This window comes from Leptodactylus fuscus, chromosome 7, assembly GCF_031893055.1.
Source record: "Leptodactylus fuscus isolate aLepFus1 chromosome 7, aLepFus1.hap2, whole genome shotgun sequence".
NCBI classification, from domain to species: Eukaryota; Metazoa; Chordata; class Amphibia; order Anura; family Leptodactylidae; genus Leptodactylus; species Leptodactylus fuscus.
The window spans coordinates 149311305-149329259 of record NC_134271.1 but is presented as its reverse complement, the minus strand read 5'-3'; the positions used below and the strand labels follow the sequence as shown (position 1 = coordinate 149329259).

The following is a 17955-nucleotide window of genomic DNA, read 5'->3' as shown; positions in this document are numbered from 1 at the left end:
GGAGATCCAAGGGACATGTATTGAGATAGTCAGGACCTATAAGTACCTGGGCGTGCTCCTCAATAATAAACTAGACTGGGCTGACCACCTGGAGGTGCTGCACAGAAAGGGCCACAGCAGACTCTACCTGCTCAGGAGGCTGAGGGCCTTCGGTGTCCAGGGGCCACTTCTTAGGGCATTTTTCAACTCTGTGGTTGCTTCTGCCATCTTTTTCGGTGTGGCCTGCTGGGGGAGCAGTATATCAACCAGGGACAGAAATAGACTTGACAGGCTGATCAGAAGGGCCAGCTCTGTCCTGGGGAGCCCCCTGGACCCAGTACAGGTGGTGGGTGACAGAAGGATACTGTTCGTGGTGACCTCCATGCTGGAGAACAAATCCCACCCCATGTATGGGACCTTGATGGCACTTGACAGCACTGTAAGTGACCGTCTGCTCCACCCCAAGTGTGAGAAGGAGCTATCGCAGGTCCTTTCTTCCAACCGTGACCAGGCTGTATAATCTACATCAGACCAAGCGAAGATCACTCCGCACAGGAAACTAATGATTATGATTATGAAGTCTTCCTTCTTTCTTATTCTCTTCCTTAGCTGCTATGGACTCCTAGTATATCTTCTCTTCTCAGCTTATGCGTGTCTACGTCTGTAATATATTACAGTGTATTATTCTATCTGTATTACTATGCTGCTGTAACATGCTGAAATTTCCTCCCTGTGGGACTATTAAAGGATTATCTTATCTTATCTTAATGCAATATCTACATAGGTGTGTATTTGCCCATTTCCAGCAACCATCACTCCATTGTTCTAATGGTACATTGTGTTTGCTAACTGTGTAAAAAGGCTAATGCGTGATTAGTAAACAAGTCTGTTAGCACAGATGAGAACAGTTTTACTGGTTAGAAAAGCTATAAAACCGACCTTCCTTAGAGCTAGTTGAGAATCTGGAGCATTACATTTGTTGGTTCGATTAAACTGTCAAAATGGCCAGAAAAAGAGAACTCTCATGTGAAACTCGACAGTCTATTCTTGTCTAAGAAATGAAAGTTATTCCATGCGAGAAATTGCCAAGAAACTGAAGATTTCCTACAACTGTGTGTACTACTGCATGACAGATGACAAACAGGCTCTAACCAGAGTAGAAAGAGATGTGAGAGGCCGCGCTGCACAACTGAGCAACATGGTAAGTACATTAGAGTCTCTAGTTTGAGAAATCGATGCCTCACAAGTCCACAACTGGCAGCTTCATTAAATACTACCCGCAAAATGCCAGTGTCAACATCTACAAAGGCGACTCCGAGATGCCGGCCTTCAGGGCAGAGGGGCAAAGAAAAAGCCATATCTGAGACTGGTTAATAAAAGGAAAAGATTAATATGGGCAAAAGAACACAGACATTGGACAGAGGAAGATTAGAAAAAGTGTTATGGACAGACAAATCGAAGTTTGAAGTGTTGGGATCACACAGAAGAACATTTGTGAGACGCAGAACTGAAAAGATGCTTGAAGAGCCTGACACCATCTGTCCAGCATGGTGGAGGTAATGTGTCGATCTATGGTTGCCTTGGTGCAGGTAAAGTGGGAGATTTGTACAAGGTAAAAGGGATTTTGAATAAGGAAGGTTATCACTCCATTTTGCAATGCCATGTCATACCCTGTGGACAGCGGTTGATTGGAGCCAATTTCATCCTATCTGTAATGGAATGGCCAGCGCAGTCACCAGATCTCAACCCCAATGAGCTGTTGTGCGAGAAGCTTGACCGTATGGGGGCAGAGATGGAGGGGACATGAATCTGGGGGCAGAGATGGAGGGGACATGAATCTGGGGACAGAGATGGAGGGGACATGAAACTGGGGGCAGAGATGGAGGGGGACATGAATCTGGGGACAGAGATGGAGGGGACATGAAACTGGGGGCAGAGATGGAGGGGGGACATGAAACTGGGGACAGATGAAGGGTGTATATGAAACTGGGGGAGAGATAGAGGGGGGACATATAATTTACGGGTGACTGAAAAGATTAATGAGTGGGCGGAGTCAACACAAAAGTGGGCGGGGCTAAATTTGCTGCGACGCGCACAGCGTGCCGCACATTTTGTCCCTCTTTCAGTTCTTCAAAAGTTGGGAGGTATGTCCTTTATGACTATTGTAGATTCCATGTGTTGTAATACTCACCGATTTCTGACATGCCATAAAGCAAGAACGTTATTCTAGGATGTTATATTTCTCACATATTTCACTGGGGGACACAGCACCTTGGGTATAGACCCAGCCACTAGGAGACAGACACTAGGAAAATGAAGGCTGTTGGCTCCGCCTACACAGTCTATACCCTCTCACAGATAGTGCACTAAGGCAGTTTTAAACCTAGTGTCGTAGGAGGCAGTCACAACCTGACTCAGGTCTTTCTGTCTTTCACCGTTTTTATTTTTTCTTTCTCTTTCAGAGGCAGTGGGTCATCAGCTTGTATGCCACATTAGTCGTACGCCCCGTGGGCGCAAGTGCTCTTTGTTGAGCGCCTCGCCAGTCACCCTATCTTATCTTTTCATCATATACTGAAGGAACAGTGGCTTCACCCGGACCGTCCCCTGTCTTCTAACAGGAGATCAGATGTTCTCTTTTCCTTTCAGGAGCAGTTGGTTTCCAAATGTGCCAAGTCTCCCGCTGTTCATCCTGCTATTGCCAGGCTCTCCAGGGCCACTATTTTACCTCTAGCTAACTCTGTTTCTCTCAGTGATCTGTCTGATAGGAGGTTGGACTCTCTCACTAAGGGAGCTTTTTCTGTGGCTGGCTCTGCCTTCACTCCCCCTTTTCCAGATTCCTGGGTTAGTAACGCTTGTATCACCTGGGCCAAATAGCTTCAGGCTTGTCTTTCTGATGAGATAGTTCTACAAGACAACCAGCTTCTGGTGGATAAGATTTTAAACGCTTCTAAATATCTACAAGATGCTTCTTTTGAAGCGGCTCGCTGTTCTAATATTGTGGCTATGTGTCGCACGGTTTGGATCCATTCCTGGATCACTGAACCCTCCAAGAAGGTTGTGGTTGCTCTTCCTTTTTCTCAGGGTGAGCAGGGTCGTCTCTTCAGTAGAGGCTTGGAAAAGCTCATTTCTGAGGCCAGTGGTGTTAAAAGTTCTCTTCTTCCCCAGAGACGTTCCAGGCATCAGCCTGCTTCTTTTGGCCATTCCCAGCGTTTATGTTTTTTTTTTCAGGGCTCTTTATCCCGCTTTGGAGGGCAATCCCCTCAGGATTCGCGCTCCAAGAAGCCCTCCTTCAAGCCCAGACATTCCTGGCAGCAGCACTCTAAGTTTTTCAGGTCTTGTGCTGCCAAGACTCCCCTGCATGAAGGTCTTCCACCACCCGGGTTTTCTCAGGTGGGAGGTCATCTGCTTGCCTTCTGGGAGGTTTGGGATGCCTGGGTTAGGGAGGTGGGGTCGACCAGCTACTCTATAGAAGTTTCTGCCCTCCCAAGTAGAGGTTTTTTTTCGTTCCTTTTCATCTTCTTCCTCCGCTTGCGCAGCCACTTTTCTCAAGGCAGTTTCCAGATTTCAGCGGCAGGGAGTTATCATACCCGTGCCTGCTTCAGAACATTTCCAGGATTACTATTCCAACCTGTTCATGGTCCCCAAGAAGGACGGTTCTCTCCGTGCTATCCTGGACCTGAAGTCTCTCAACAGGATTGTTCGTGTTCGGAGGTTTCATATGGAGTGCGATCCATGGCCACTTCCATGGAGCCGGGAGAATTTCTTTCGTCCATCGACATCAGAGATGTTTACCTCCATATTCCCATAGCTCTGGCCCATCAGCATTTTCTGCGTATTTCGGTAGGTTCGCAACATTTCCAATTTGTCATCCTTCCCTATGGGATGGCCACTGCTCCTCAAGTATTCACCAAGGTGATGGCCTCTCTCATGACTATTCTCCATTCCAGAGGTGTTGCTGTTATCCCGTACCTGGACGACCTGCTGGTCAAGGCTCCCTCCAGGACGGACAATCTCTCCACTTTGCAAATTACCCTGGATCTTCTTCAGTGGTTCAGCTGGCTCATCAACAAGGAAAAGTCCTGCCTTGTGCCATCTCAGCACATGGAGTTTCTGGGTATGATATTTGATACCCGTCAGGGCAGGATTCTTCTCCCAGAATCCAAGGTCTGTGCACTACAGTCCAGTGTGTTACACCTGCGGGAGAGGTCTCTGTGTTCCCTCTGGTTCTGCATGTGGGTCTTGGGCTTGATGGACTCCTCTTTCAAGGCCATCCCCTTTGCCCAGTTCCACTCGTGGCCTCTTCAGCTGGCGATTCTGGCAAGCTTGGACAGGTTCTAGTTCAGTCTGGATCACTTAATTCTTCTGCCCCTTAGAGTTTGTCGCGAGCTTCTTTGGTGGCTCTCCTCCCCGGGAGCATCCCTGGGGAAGTCTTTTTTTGCCCACTCATTGGCAGGTTGTCCCCACCGACGCCAACCTTTCCAGCTGGGGGGAAGTGTTCAGAGTTCTAAATGTTCAGGGCCAGTGGTCCTCGAACGAAACCTCTCTCCAAATCAACCTGCTGGAACAGAGGACCATCTTTCTAGCTCTTTATCACTAGACCTCCATCCTCCAGGGTCAGACAGTCCCCATTTAGTCCGACAACGCCACCTCCTTTGCCTACTTAAATCACCAGGGCAGGACCAGGAGCCAGGCGGCTTTTCAGGAGGCCTCTCGATCCCTGAGATGGGCAGAGCTTCACGTCCCTGCTCTTTCAGTGGTCCACTTCCTGGGAGTGGACAATTGGGCAGCAGACTTTCTCAGCTGGGAAAGTCTTGATCCAGGAGAGTGGTTCCTTCATCAAGAAATCTTTCTTCAACTTTGTGTCAGGTGGGGCCTTCACCTCCCGTTTAAATCACAAGCTACCTCTCTAGGTGGCCAGGTCTTGGGACCCTCAAGCTCTCGCTGCCGATGCTCTCGAGATCCCCTGGTTGAACTTTCAGCTTCTGTACCTGTTCCCCCTTCTTCCTCTTCTTGTTCGGGTCCTAAAAAACTCAGTCAAGGGGGATCCTTCCATCCTAGTTGCTCCAGACTGGCCTCGGCGGGCCTGATAAACACATCTCATGTTTCTTTTGGCATCCAGGGTTTTCTGAGCCTGTCATTCAGACCATGCTCAAGGCCAGGAAATCTCAGTCGGCCAAGATTTACCATCGAACTTGGAAGGCTTATGTTCACTGGTGCGAAGCTGAAGATTGTCATCCTCTTTCCTTTTCCTTGTCCAGGATCCTGGCTTTTTTTCAGTCTGGCTTAGATCAGGGTTCTGGTCTTTCTATTCTTATGGATCAGGTCTGTGGCTTACTGTGTCCCTCCCTTCAAGCCGCCAGTTGATCCTTGGGATCTTAACCTTGTCCTTGAGGTACTTCAGGCTCCTCCCTTTGAGCCTCTGAAGGAAATTTCTCTTCGTTTTCTTTCCTGGAAGGTTGCCTCTCTCGTGACTATCACTTCTATTCACAGGGATCCGAGCTGGCTGCTTTGCCTCACCGGTCTCCTTTTTAAAATTCTTCACAAGGACAAGGTTGTCCTTCATCTTCCACCATCTTTTCTTCCTAAGATGGTGTCTTCTTTTCACATTAATGAGGACATAGTCTTGCGATCTTTTTTTCCTGATCCCAAGCATCCTCGTGGGCATTCCTTCACTGTCTGGATGTTCTCCGGGCAGTCTGGGTCTACTTAGTTCTCTTGGACCTCTTCTGACACTCCGAGGCTTTGTTTATACTTCCAGAGGGCTCTAGGAAGGGCTTGCCTGCTTCCAAGGTTTCCATCTCCAGATGAATTCGGTCTGTCATTAAGGGAGCCTATCGGTTTAAGAGTAAGGATCCGCCCTTCCGTGTGACGGCTCACTCTATTAGGGCTGTCGGTGCCTCTGGGCTGTTTTGAATCAGGCTCCTGCAAGGCTGCCACCTAGGCTTCTGTTCACACTATCACTAGATATTACCAAGTTCCATTCTGTGTCTTCTGCCAATGCCAGCTTGGCTTGTAAGGTTCTGCAGGCAGCAGTGTGCTAGATTGTTCGCATGGCTGTTTATTTTTCTCCTCCCTCTGGGACTGCTTTTGGACATTCCAAGGTGCTGTGTCCCCCCAGTGAAATATGCGTGAAAAAAATCCCTTTTTCTAGAACATGGATTTGCTGAATCTCGTGGATATTTTTATGGATATTTAATGTTGATGGAGATTTTCTCTTCATGGTCACAATTTATGAATTTCATCTGAATGTTCTGCTGATGCGTCACTTAAATCTGATCCTCTTATTGTTACAGCTTAGGTGATAATAATCTACCAGACACTTCCTGCACCCAGTTGGCCTCTGTAATAAGGAATAACCAGTCCCTGAAGATACTTCACCTGTCTAATAACCGTTTGTCCGGTCCTCACTTCAGTGACTTGATGGCCGCTTTGTCCAGTCCAGCCTGCAAGATAGAGACATTACAGTGAGTATAAGAGATGTGTACAGGAGGAGACATGTGGGGACAAGTTATACAGGGATTTTATTCTATTTTATGTTCTCCTCACAATTGTTATATCGATGAGATCAACTGCTGACTGCACTTTAATATGTGATGTCTGTTTTGAAATGCTGTATCTAATCCTATCATGTGTGATACTGTATACAGATAAATCACTCACATCTCATCTTCTTATTCTTACAGACTGGCTAGTAATTATCTACCCGACACTGCCTGCGCCCAGTTGGCCTCTGTAATAAGGAATAATCAGTCACTGAAGATAATTGACCTGACTAATAACTGTCTGTCTGGTCCTCACTTCAGTGACTTGATGGCCGCTCTGTCCAGTCCAGCCTGCAGGATAGAGGAATTACAGTGAGTATAAGGGATGTGTACAGGAGGAGACATGTGGGGACAAGTTATACATGGATTTTATTCTATTTTATGCTGTCTGTAATAAAGTGCATGTGTAGTGCCAGTCATGTTTAGTTCAACCCAAACATCTCATGGAGAATAAGTACATTCTGGAAACTAATTTTCATGATGGATCCCATTGATCCCCTAGTTTCTGGGGGTTATCCTTTACTCATGATCACTTGCCAGGCTTCCCAACTGTATAATCTGTCAACTAAGTTTTCCTTTATTCCTGTGACATTTACCAACTACTAGCAATGAGCGAACCAGTTTGTAGCCGTGTCTTCTGGTCCTATATATGGCAACCAACATATAAAGAACAGCATCAAAATCCTTTAGAAACCTCACTACTCCATATATGATTGATCAATTATAGTTTCAATTCACCACAAAAGAATTCTCGATGTGCACCAAGCACACTACAAACATATACAGAGCATTACAGATGAGTGCGCTTTCATCCTGAAGACTTATTACAATTCCTGGAACAATCATACAATACAATAAAATAACGTGGACTAGTGGTGAGGCACTGCAAAAGCAATGGTCTTACTTACCGAGTTTTAGATGTCCAATAACAGGACTCCTTGTTGATCATCCCTATGAACTGCAGTTGGGATCTAGTTGCCCTCTCAAAAAATGTTTTGGTAGATTTGGTTACGATCCACAGACTACGGATCATAACTTATTGTTTTTGAGCTTCCAATTCTTCAGTATCCTCGGGAAGGAAAGGAATAGTCCGGGCAGGAAGACAATGAACACAAAACTCTCTGGCATGTACAAAGTTTTCTAAACATCCTCTCGGGAGTCCATTTATTTTATAGTAACAGTCCTTACAACTGCAAATTATTTTTCATCTAATGGGAATGATGCCTTTAGGGCGTTGCTTCTAATCAGAATAGCCAGAGATTATGATGCATGAATATATTAACTGAATATCACAGGGTGCCGAACATTGTGAACTTACACAAAATACCCTTACACAAGAATGTGTGCAAACAAAAAACTGTGTGCAACAGCTAAAGCCCATCTAGAACATATTATACATTCAGGAATTCTGTATTTCTACAGTTACAGATACAAGAAGGGGATTCTCTGATGACATTTATGAATTTCACTAATAGCCAGTGACGTTTTATCTGCATATTTGTAACCTATAGATTGAGAAGAACATTCTGTATACATCACCACATCTCATCTTCTTATTCTTACAGTTTGGGTAATAATAATCTTCCAGACACTTCCTGCATCCATTTGGCCTCTGTGATAAGGAATAACCAGTCCCTGAAGATACTTGTCCTGTCTCGTAACAGTCTGTCTGGTCCTCACTTCAGTAACTTGATGGCCGCTCTGTCCAGCCCAGACTGCAGGATAGAGGAATTACAGTGAGTATAAGAGATGTGTACAGGAGGAGACATGTGGGGATAAGTTATACATGGATTTTATTCTATTCTATGTTCCTCCACACCATTGTTATGTCTATGGGATAAACTGTTGACTGCACCTTCATATGTGACGTCTCTACTGTCTGACTGTCCAGCCTATAGACTTATTGAAATTATTACTTACACAAGGCCCAACAGCCGTCCGTCCAGCAGCACTTCGGCCCGCAAAGCCCCCCCAGAACACATAGGAGTGGCCAATTATCAAGATGAGGCAGGGAACTGTAACGAAACAAAGAGAGAACAAGGAAATACAACAAACCAGTACAACCACAGCAACAACAACCCTCAACCCCACAACAGTCCATCAACACGACCACCCATTCCCTCACCAGTCCGCAATGAAGGACAAATATACAGGAGGAACCTGATTCCCACCGCCCCAAATCTCCTAACCACATCATCTCCTAGCCGCCACCGAGACGCCTCTGTAGCCGCCACAATTCTGAAGGGATTGGACGCAAAGTCACTTGAATCCACCCTGGACAATATAAAGGCCTGCTTAAAGACAGTGACAAGTTGATAGCACAACAAGTCCCTCTAAACCTGCTGATAGTGGCACCACGTCACTGCTGACACTGACAAGGCCTGTTGTAGAGACCACAAATGCACTGGCCATAATTCGCCCTCCGCCAACGTGTTCGACACCAACTCGCGGAACCTGTCAAGCTGAAATCAAGACAAAGCATCAGTCCTCGTACTCAACACCCCCGGAACATGGTGCGCCTACATACTGACATTGAATTGCAGGCAGCGAAGCACCAGATGGCGCAACAGGGACACCACCAGAGTGGACCAAGCAGACTGGGAATTGATGACAAATACCACAGCACTATTGTCGCAGTGAAAACACACACACACCTATTCTGGAGCTCCAAACCCTATAACTCCACTGCCACCAGAATGGGAAACAGATCCAACAACACCAAGTTAAACACCAGCCCTGCCAACACCCACTCCACACACCATCGACCACGGAAGAAAGTCCCGAAACCCGCTGATCCAGCAGCATCCGTGTGCAAATCTAAGAAACTACTACTCACCACCGACCCAAGCCACAAAGACCACCCATTTAAATGCTGCAAGAAGGAATCCCACACAACTAAGTCTGCCCAAACTTCTACTGTAAGCTGCACAGTGGTGAGGTGATTGCACTCCAGCTGTCAGCGTCGCTAGGTGGCGACAAAAATACCCCACCCATTCACATAATCTGACAAGCAAAATTCAACTTGTCCTGCAATGACTGCACTTCCCGGAAGTGCGCCTTATGCAGCTCCTGAAACACCAGCTTAGTAGCCCTCAGATCCTCTAGCTTATCTAAAGGCAAGTGCGACTCCATCAGCATCCAATGTAACTCAATACCCACTACCCATACTTATGACATTGGAGGGTCCCTCAGTCTTGTCCGGCATTAGAAGCACCACAAACAGCTCCGCCATCTGCTCAATCATACGCAACAGCTCCAGACAGTCAGCAGAACCCCTCGGGCCGACACACAAGAAGTTATCCAGGTAGTGTATGAGAGAGGACAGCTCAGAGACTTCTTGAACCACCCACTCCAGAAATGAGCTGAAGGTCTCAAAGTAAGCGCCGGAGATAGAACAACCCATGGGCAAGCAACAATCAACAAATTATTTATCCTCCCACATACACCCCAGCAGATGAAAACTCTCAGGATGGACTGGCAGCAACCTAAAATCAGCTTTAATGTTGGTTTTAGCCATAAGGGTCCTGGGCCTGTCCGCCACACCAAAGTCACCACCGGATCAAAAGATGCATAGGAAATCGAAGACAAGGTGGGATCAATGCTATCATTAACAGACGCCCCTGCTGGATAAGACAGGTGATGAATGAGGTGGAAATTTTTCGGATCCTGCTCAGGGACCACCCACCAGGGGGACACATGCAAATAAGGCCAAGGCGGCTCCATAAAGTGGCCCCCCATCGTACTCAATTTGACCTCCTTTATCAACTTCACCCCTCCCACCTCTGGACGATCCCTGGCAAACTTCAGATTCCCTGGCCTAAATGCGGGGGCCTCCGCATTAAACGGGAAGCGGAATCCCTCATGAAAACCGGTGGACAATAAGGCGGCTGCCCCCTGGTCCGGATACCTACTTAGAAACGACGCATAGCTTTGACCCTCACCGGCATCCTCCCTTTTCTCAACAATGTCCACCTGTTTCCCTTTTCCTTGTTTAAAGTACTTGCTAAAACTATGGGTACCCCCACACCCTGAACACTCGTGTTTGAAGTGACAAGTTTCACCAAACTTGCAATGCCTTTCGTTAAAGTGCCAGCAGAAATCTTTACACTGAGACACCTAGTTCCCGGCTCCTGGGCTCGATCCCCCAGTGCCCCCACGAAAGGACGATGTTGATGGGACTGACATAAGTCGCATCCATAGCGCAATGTCCTTATGGTCCCAATGCAGCCCTGTCCGCACTGCCTTCTGCTGTCAGAACTGCTCGTCGTACCTCAGCCACGTGAGCCCACCATGTATACGATGCGCCTCCCCACAGCATCCATGTAGCCAAACAGTGTTCTGGCTCCTTCTCCCCATTGATGCTCACCAAAATGGCAAACATCAGTAGCTAATTGGCGAATGTCCGCGATACCCACCCCCACAGCAGAAGAAGAAAAGACAACCCTCAGCTCACCTGACTGCATCAGGGGCCTGCCCGGATCAGCTGCCTCTGGTCCTTCATGCAGTTGTCCAGTGGAGATCTCTGGGAGGCATTCCCACTTCTTTAGCGCTGCTGTCCATAGTGCCCTCCACAGCTGATACCATCTCCAGTGAGCTTTGTGCCTGTCACCCCACTGGGGAGCCACTGGTGCCATCTTCTGCCAGACCCACCCAGAAGTCCCACTCTTCTTGATCCTGGCCGCACCAGAAGTGCTGGCCACGTCACTTCCGGGGAGATGCACAGGAGCCCAGACTGGTGGCCCCCAAGGTAGGAGAGAGCCACCCCCCAGCTGACTCCTGGGAAGCCGCCAACCTGCTCCTGCCACGTGGAGGGAGGGGACAGCACACCTCCCTCCAGATGCGGCAAGTCTGCCCTTGAGCCCAGGGCAGCGCCAGCAGAGCAGGGCTGGGCTTCCGGACATGGAGGGTCCCTCCTGGGGCTCATAGACCTCTGCCTCGCCCATATTCAGGGGAGAAGTGCTGTCCGGAGGCCGCGACCTCTGAGCGTGCACAGTCCACGGGGAAAATGGTTCCCAGCCCACAGGCCCATGAACTCCTCCAGTCCCCTGCTTCCATGCACGGCCGCAGTCAACTGCACCATATCAAGGTCCCACATGGCAGCTCTTGTGAGTAACTGACCAGAATGACTCTAGCCTGACTTCATCACCCCTCTTAACACCTCTGACCACTCTCCCAATTTTCCTGCTCAGACACTCTTTTCCCTTAACCCTTTCGACCCCTAATCCTTTCCCCTGTCATGCAGGCCCCTTTCCTTTTTTGTCTGATACCTTTTCTCAATCTACAGATGTTCTGTGGATGTTTCATCCACATCTCATCTTCTTATTCTTACAGTTTGGCTTATAATGACCTACCAGACACTTCCTGCACCCAGTTGGCCTCTGTAATAAGGAATAACCAGTCCCTGAAGACACTTGACCTGTCTGGTAACCGTCTGTCCGGTCCTCACTTTAATGACTTGATGGCCGCTCTGTCCAGTCCAGACTGCAGGATAGAGAAATTACGGTGAGTATAAGAGATGTGTACAGGAGGAGACATGTGGGGACAAGTTATACAGGGATTTTATTATATGTGTATGAAATAGACTTTCAAATAAAATGTGAAGTCACAGTTTAAGACCATGAGATTTGTCATTGATTTTTGGTACAGATTTAGCATTCCTCAAACACATATCAAAAGATGAAAGTTACACAATAGAACATACAACACATATTAGAGGGTTAAAGTGACACAATAGAACATAGAACGCATACAGTAGCATGCAAAAGTTTGGACACCCCTGGTCAAAATGACTGTTATTGTGAAGCAAGTTGAAAATGAAATGATCTTTATTAGGCATAGCATTAAAGATTAAACACACTTGTCTATAATTTTAAGCAATATTAGTGTATTATTATGTTTGAGTACAATTTTAGAGTGAAAAAGAGAAAGGAGTACCTTGAAAAAGTGTAGGTACCCTTGTAGATGTGTGCTCAGGAAACTTTGACCAAGGTCTGAGATCTTAATTAGCCAGTTGGGTTATGGCTTGTTTACTATCATCGTTAGGAAGGGCCAAGTTATGCAAATTGTTCAGCTTTATAACTAGCCAGTCTTCTCTAACCTTGTACTAAAATACAACAGCTATGGCTTCTAAGCAGCTGCTGAGCACTCTGAAAATGAAAATGGTGAAGGTCACAAAGCAGAAGATGGCGATAAGAAGATAGCAAAGTGTTCTCAAGTTGCCCTTTACTCAATTCAAAATGTATCTAAGAAATGGCAGTTACAGGAACAGTGGAGGTCAAGATAAGGTCTGGAAGACCAAGAAAAATTTCAGACAGAGCTACTCGTGGGATTGTCAGAGTGACAAATAAGAACCCCGCCTGACTGCAAAAGACCTTCAGGAAGATTTAGCAGACTGTGGAGTTGTGGTACATCGTTCTACTGTTCAGAGACTCCTGCACAAGTATGGCCTAAATGGAAGAGCCATCAGAAGAAAACCTCTGCTGCGTCCTCACCATAAAATTCAGCGTCAGAAGTTTGTAAAAGTATATCTAAACAAGTCTGTTGCATTTTGGAAACAAGTCCTGTGGACCGATGAGAATAAAATATAACTCTGTGGTCACAATGATCAAAAGTATGAAGAGGAGGAAAAAAGGACACAGAATTTCAGGAAAGGAATATCTCTCCAACCACTAAGCATAGGGAAAGATCAGATCAATCATGCTTTTAGGTTGTGTTGTAGTCAGTGGCACGGGGAACATTTCACAGGTAGAGGGAAGAATGGGTTTAATGAAATTTCAGCAAATTCTTGAAGCAAACATAACACCATCTGTAGACAAGCTGGAAATGGAGAGGAGGAGGAAGAGGAGGAGGAGGCTTCTACAAATGGATAATGATCCTAAACACGTCACAATACACCACAGACTAGCTAAAAAGGTTCAAGCTGAAGGTTTTACCATGGCCCTCAAAATCTGTGCCTAGACCTCAAAAGAGCAGTGCATGCAAGACAACCCAGGAATCTCACAGAACTGGAAGACTTTTCCAAGGACGAATGGATGAAAATCCCTCAAACAAGAACTGAAAGACTTGGCTGGCTACAAAAAGAGTTTAGAAGCTGTGATACTTACCAAAGTGGGTGCTACTAGGTACTAACCATGCAGGGCGCCCAAACTTTTGCTTCAGGCCATTTTCATTTTTTGTTATTTTGAAAGTGTAAAATATGACAATATGTATTTTTTCCAAAAAATACATTGGGAATGTGTCATCTGTAATGTTATGACTCATTTTATTTTCAGCTTAGCTATTCACATTAACAGTCATTTTGACCAGGAGTGTCCAACCTTCTGCATGGCACTTACTAGAGTGTTAAAGTTTTTCTCCATTTTACTTGAAAAAATTAACTTATTTCGAAATTGATGGACATGTGGAAAACTGCATGCATGTTTTTGTCCGAGTTCTCAATGTGGATTCAGTTTGTACAGGTAAAATTTATTGGGGGGGGGGGGGGAGTTACTAAACTGCTGATGCTGTTGCTGTTTATCCACCTAAAATAGGTCACAATCTCCTTTTTTCCGACCATATTAATACTTTTGCGAAGAGTGGATGGAGCAGGACAGGGACTAAGGCGGCCAAGTGTGAGGATTCCTTGATCTACCAGATTTGCTATAACTTGCGCAAAAAAGCCGTCATGTGTAATAGCTGGAAGGCTACCCACGGCCTGGTGTAGATTTCAGTTCTGGTTTGCAGGACCTCACATGCTGTGCTATTTAAAGGTGGGGGCCTCTTAATAACGCTAACGTAGTTATTCCCTGCACTAGATAAGCTTTATTACTAATAAACCCTCCATCCTCTGGAGCTCCGATCATTACTTTTGTGGAAGGAAGCCAGAACTCTTGTTTTTAGGTCTTCCCTGTAAACACCCTGAGTCTATGATGTCACCAACTCCTCACAGACTTGGTTTGCACCCCTTGGAGACCTAAGTGGTAGCTACCATGGACAGATATATCAAAATCCAGTAGGTAAGGGCCCAAAGTACCTTTTTGCAGGCCTGTATGGGGTCCCTCTATTGTGTGGTGGGCCTATGGCTGGAGCATTTACGGCATAGGGGCCTGTAATAGGGTTATACCCATCATTGGCCATCACCAGGTATCTATACAGTAGTGAGTCAGAATACTTTGTACCTAAAAGCCTCATTATAGATTACAGAGACAAGCTGTGCCTGACATAAGTGTCTATAGAAGGGTCATGTGACCTCTTGGCATCATTATGATAATAAATCCCCCAGTATCACCAGTTCTAGTGATAAAAACTCAAGACTGTCCAGATTCAGTAATGTAAGATCATGAGGAAATTCTTACCATTCTGATAATACCAGGGGTCTGTTTCTGTTCCAGTATGAAGCTCAATGGTTTATCTGAAGAGGAGAAGGAAGCCATAAGAAATCTGGAAAGATGCAGAGAAAATCTGAAGATATCTTACTGAATGAACCTGACGTTAGATGTGTGATGAGCAGGGCTTCGATGGTTAATACATCTTTTTTTTTTTTTTTTTAAACTCGTTTTATTGAAGGAGATGCAACAAAATAAACAGGGTAATCAAGAAAAACATGTAGAGAACAGGAAAAGGAATAAAACAACACAAATAAACAATCAAAGAACTGCCACGCCACCATCCCACCCCCGCCCTTCCACCACGAGCAGAGAAAAATGCAAAAACGGAAGGGTACTATATAGAGATGAGCGAACAGTGTTCTATCGAACACATGTTCGATCGGATATCAGGCTGTTCGATGTGTTCGATTCGAATCGACCATCACGTGGCAAACTCCAAAAAAATTCGATTCCCCTCCCACCTTCCCTGGCGCTTTTTTTGCACCAATAACAGCGCAGGGGAGGTGGGACAGGAACTACGACACCGGAGGCATCGAAAAAAATCGGAAAAAGTCATTGGCTGCCGAAATCAGGTGACCTCCATTTTAGACGAATAGTGGATTTCAAATCCGGGTCATATGAGAATGTGAACTTTGTGACTAAGAGACAGGGATAGCTGTACAGGCAGGGATAGCTAGGGAGAACCTTTATTTAGGTAGGAATGTTATTAAAAATAACTTTTTGGGGCTCTATCGGGTGTGTAATTGTGATTTTTGTGACATAAACTTTTTCCAATAGGAATGCATTGGACAGCGCTGATTGGCCAGAGTACGGAACTCGACCAATCAGCGCTGGCTCTGCTGGAGGAGGCGGAGTCTAAGATCGCTCCACACCAGTCTCCATTCAGGTCCGACCTTAGACTCCGCCTCCTCCGGCAGAGCCAGCGCTGATTGGCCGAAGGCTGGCCAATGCATTCCTATGCAAATGCAGAGACTTAGCAGTGCTGAGCCAGTTCTGCTCAACTACACATCTGATGCACACTTGGCTCTGCTACATCTGATGCACACTCGGCTCTGCTGCTGCATCAGATGTAGCAGAGCCGAGTGTGCATCAGATGTAGCAGAGCCAAGTGTGCATCAGATGTAACAGAGCCGAGTGTGCACACTCGGCTCTGCTACATCAGATGTAGCAATCTGATGTAGCAGAGCCGAGGGTGCACTAGAACCCCTGTGCAAACTCAGCTCACGCTAATAGAATGCATTGGCCAGCGCTGATTGGCCAATGTATTCTATTAGCCCGATGAAGTAGAGCTGAATGTGTGTGCTAAGCACACACATTCAGCTCTACTTCATAGGGCTAATAGAATGCATTGGCCAGCGCTGATTGGCCAGAGTACGGAATTCGACCAATCAGCACTGGCTCTGCTGGAGGAGGCGGAGTCTAAGATCGCTCCACACCAGTCTCCATTCAGGTCCGACCTTAGACTCTGCCTCCTCCGGCAGAGCCAGCGCTGATTGGCCGAAGGCTGGCCAATGCATTCCTATGCGAATGCAGAGACTTAGCAGTGCTGAGCCAGTTCTGCTCAACTACACATCTGATGCACACTCGGCTCTGCTACATCAGATGTGTAGTTGAGCAGAACTGGCTCAGCACTGCTAAGTCTCTGCATTCGCATAGGAATGCATTGGCCAGCCTTCGGCCAATCAGCGCTGGCTCTGCCGGAGGAGGCGGAGTCTAAGGTCGGACCTGAATGGAGACTGGTGTGGAGCGATCTTAGACTCCGCCTCCTCCAGCAGAGCCAGCGCTGATTGGTTGAATTCCGTACTCTGGCCAATCAGCGCTGGCCAATGCATTTCTATGGGGAAAAGTTAGCTTGCGAAAATCGCAAGCTGACAGGGATTTCCATGAAATAAAGTGACTTTTATGCCCCCAGACATGCTTCCCCTGCTGTCCCAGTGTCATTCCAGGGTGTTGGTATCATTTCCTGGGGTGTCATAGTGGACTTGGTGACCCTCCAGACACGGATTTGGGTTTCCCCCTTAACGAGTATATGTTCCCCATAGACTATAATGGGGTTCGAAACCCGTTCGAACACTTGAACAGTGAACGGCTGTTCGAATCGAATTTCGAACCTCGAACATTTTAGTGTTCGCTCATCTCTAGTACTATAGTGTCAGCAAATACACAATTTCACCCATGGGTAAGGGGCAACGGATCCACCCAGCAGACGTCTCTACTCAGCATATGTAAGTTCCCAATGCTGAGCGCATGGAGGGAGCAGAATATTGGGTGGCATGAGAAGCACACCACGCTCCCCAGACCTTAGTAAATTTCTGTGGGCAGTCCCTGCCTTTGTATATAATTTGGTTGAAGGGGAGGATTGACTTAACCAGTTTGCGCCATTGAGACACCGACAGGGACCGAGGGGCCATCCACCGGAGGGCAATAGTTTTCCTGGCATAGAATAAATTTTCTCGCAGAAATATCCGGACATAATGGTGCCAGGTCTCATCATCCAGAACGCCAAATAAGCAAATTTCAGGAGAAAATGGGACAGCACGGCCCAGGACGTCTGCCAGGAGATCCCCCCCCCCCCCCCCCCCTCCAATAAGCCTGCACAATCGGACAATTCCACATCATATGCCAGAAGTCCGCACGAGAGTGCGGGCACCTGAGGCAATTAGAGGCAGGCAAACGATCCATCTTGTGGAGGCGAGTCGGGGTCAGGTAACATTGATGCAAGATAAACAATTGAACCGACTTATTGTTAGCCGAGGGAGAAACGTAGAGAGGAGATTCCAAAATACCCTGAAACGTTTCATCCATCAGCTCCGGGATATTGGTGCACCAGCGCATCAGGGCCGGGGTCTCAGCCAAGGACACTTTAGCATAAATCAGATATTCGTAAAGGGCAGAAATCAGATCCCATGGACCCTGAGCATACCAATCAAGGGGTATTCGGAAATGGCACTTGGCTGGATAGGAAACAGAGAGGAGAGAGCATGACAAATCTGGAGAAAACGAAAAAACTGGTGGTAGGGAATCTCGTGTGAGGTAGAAAGGGAATTGAATGTAACAAAGACCCCCTG

At 46.8% G+C, this 17955-nt stretch overlaps 1 protein-coding gene across 1 annotated transcript in view; it reads left to right on the top strand.

Annotated features, from left to right (window-relative positions):
- The window catches only part of LOC142214635 (NACHT, LRR and PYD domains-containing protein 12-like), a 44851-nt gene extending 29873 nt beyond the window's left edge, over nt 1-14978 (top strand). The window contains exons 10-14 of the mRNA XM_075283572.1: nt 6273-6443; nt 6663-6833; nt 8087-8257; nt 11853-12023; nt 14891-14978. Coding sequence (XP_075139673.1) covers nt 6273-6443; nt 6663-6833; nt 8087-8257; nt 11853-12023; nt 14891-14978 — 772 coding nt within the window. The remainder of the gene's footprint in view (nt 1-6272; nt 6444-6662; nt 6834-8086; nt 8258-11852; nt 12024-14890) is intronic.
- The last annotated feature ends 2977 nt before the right edge of the window (nt 14979-17955 follow it).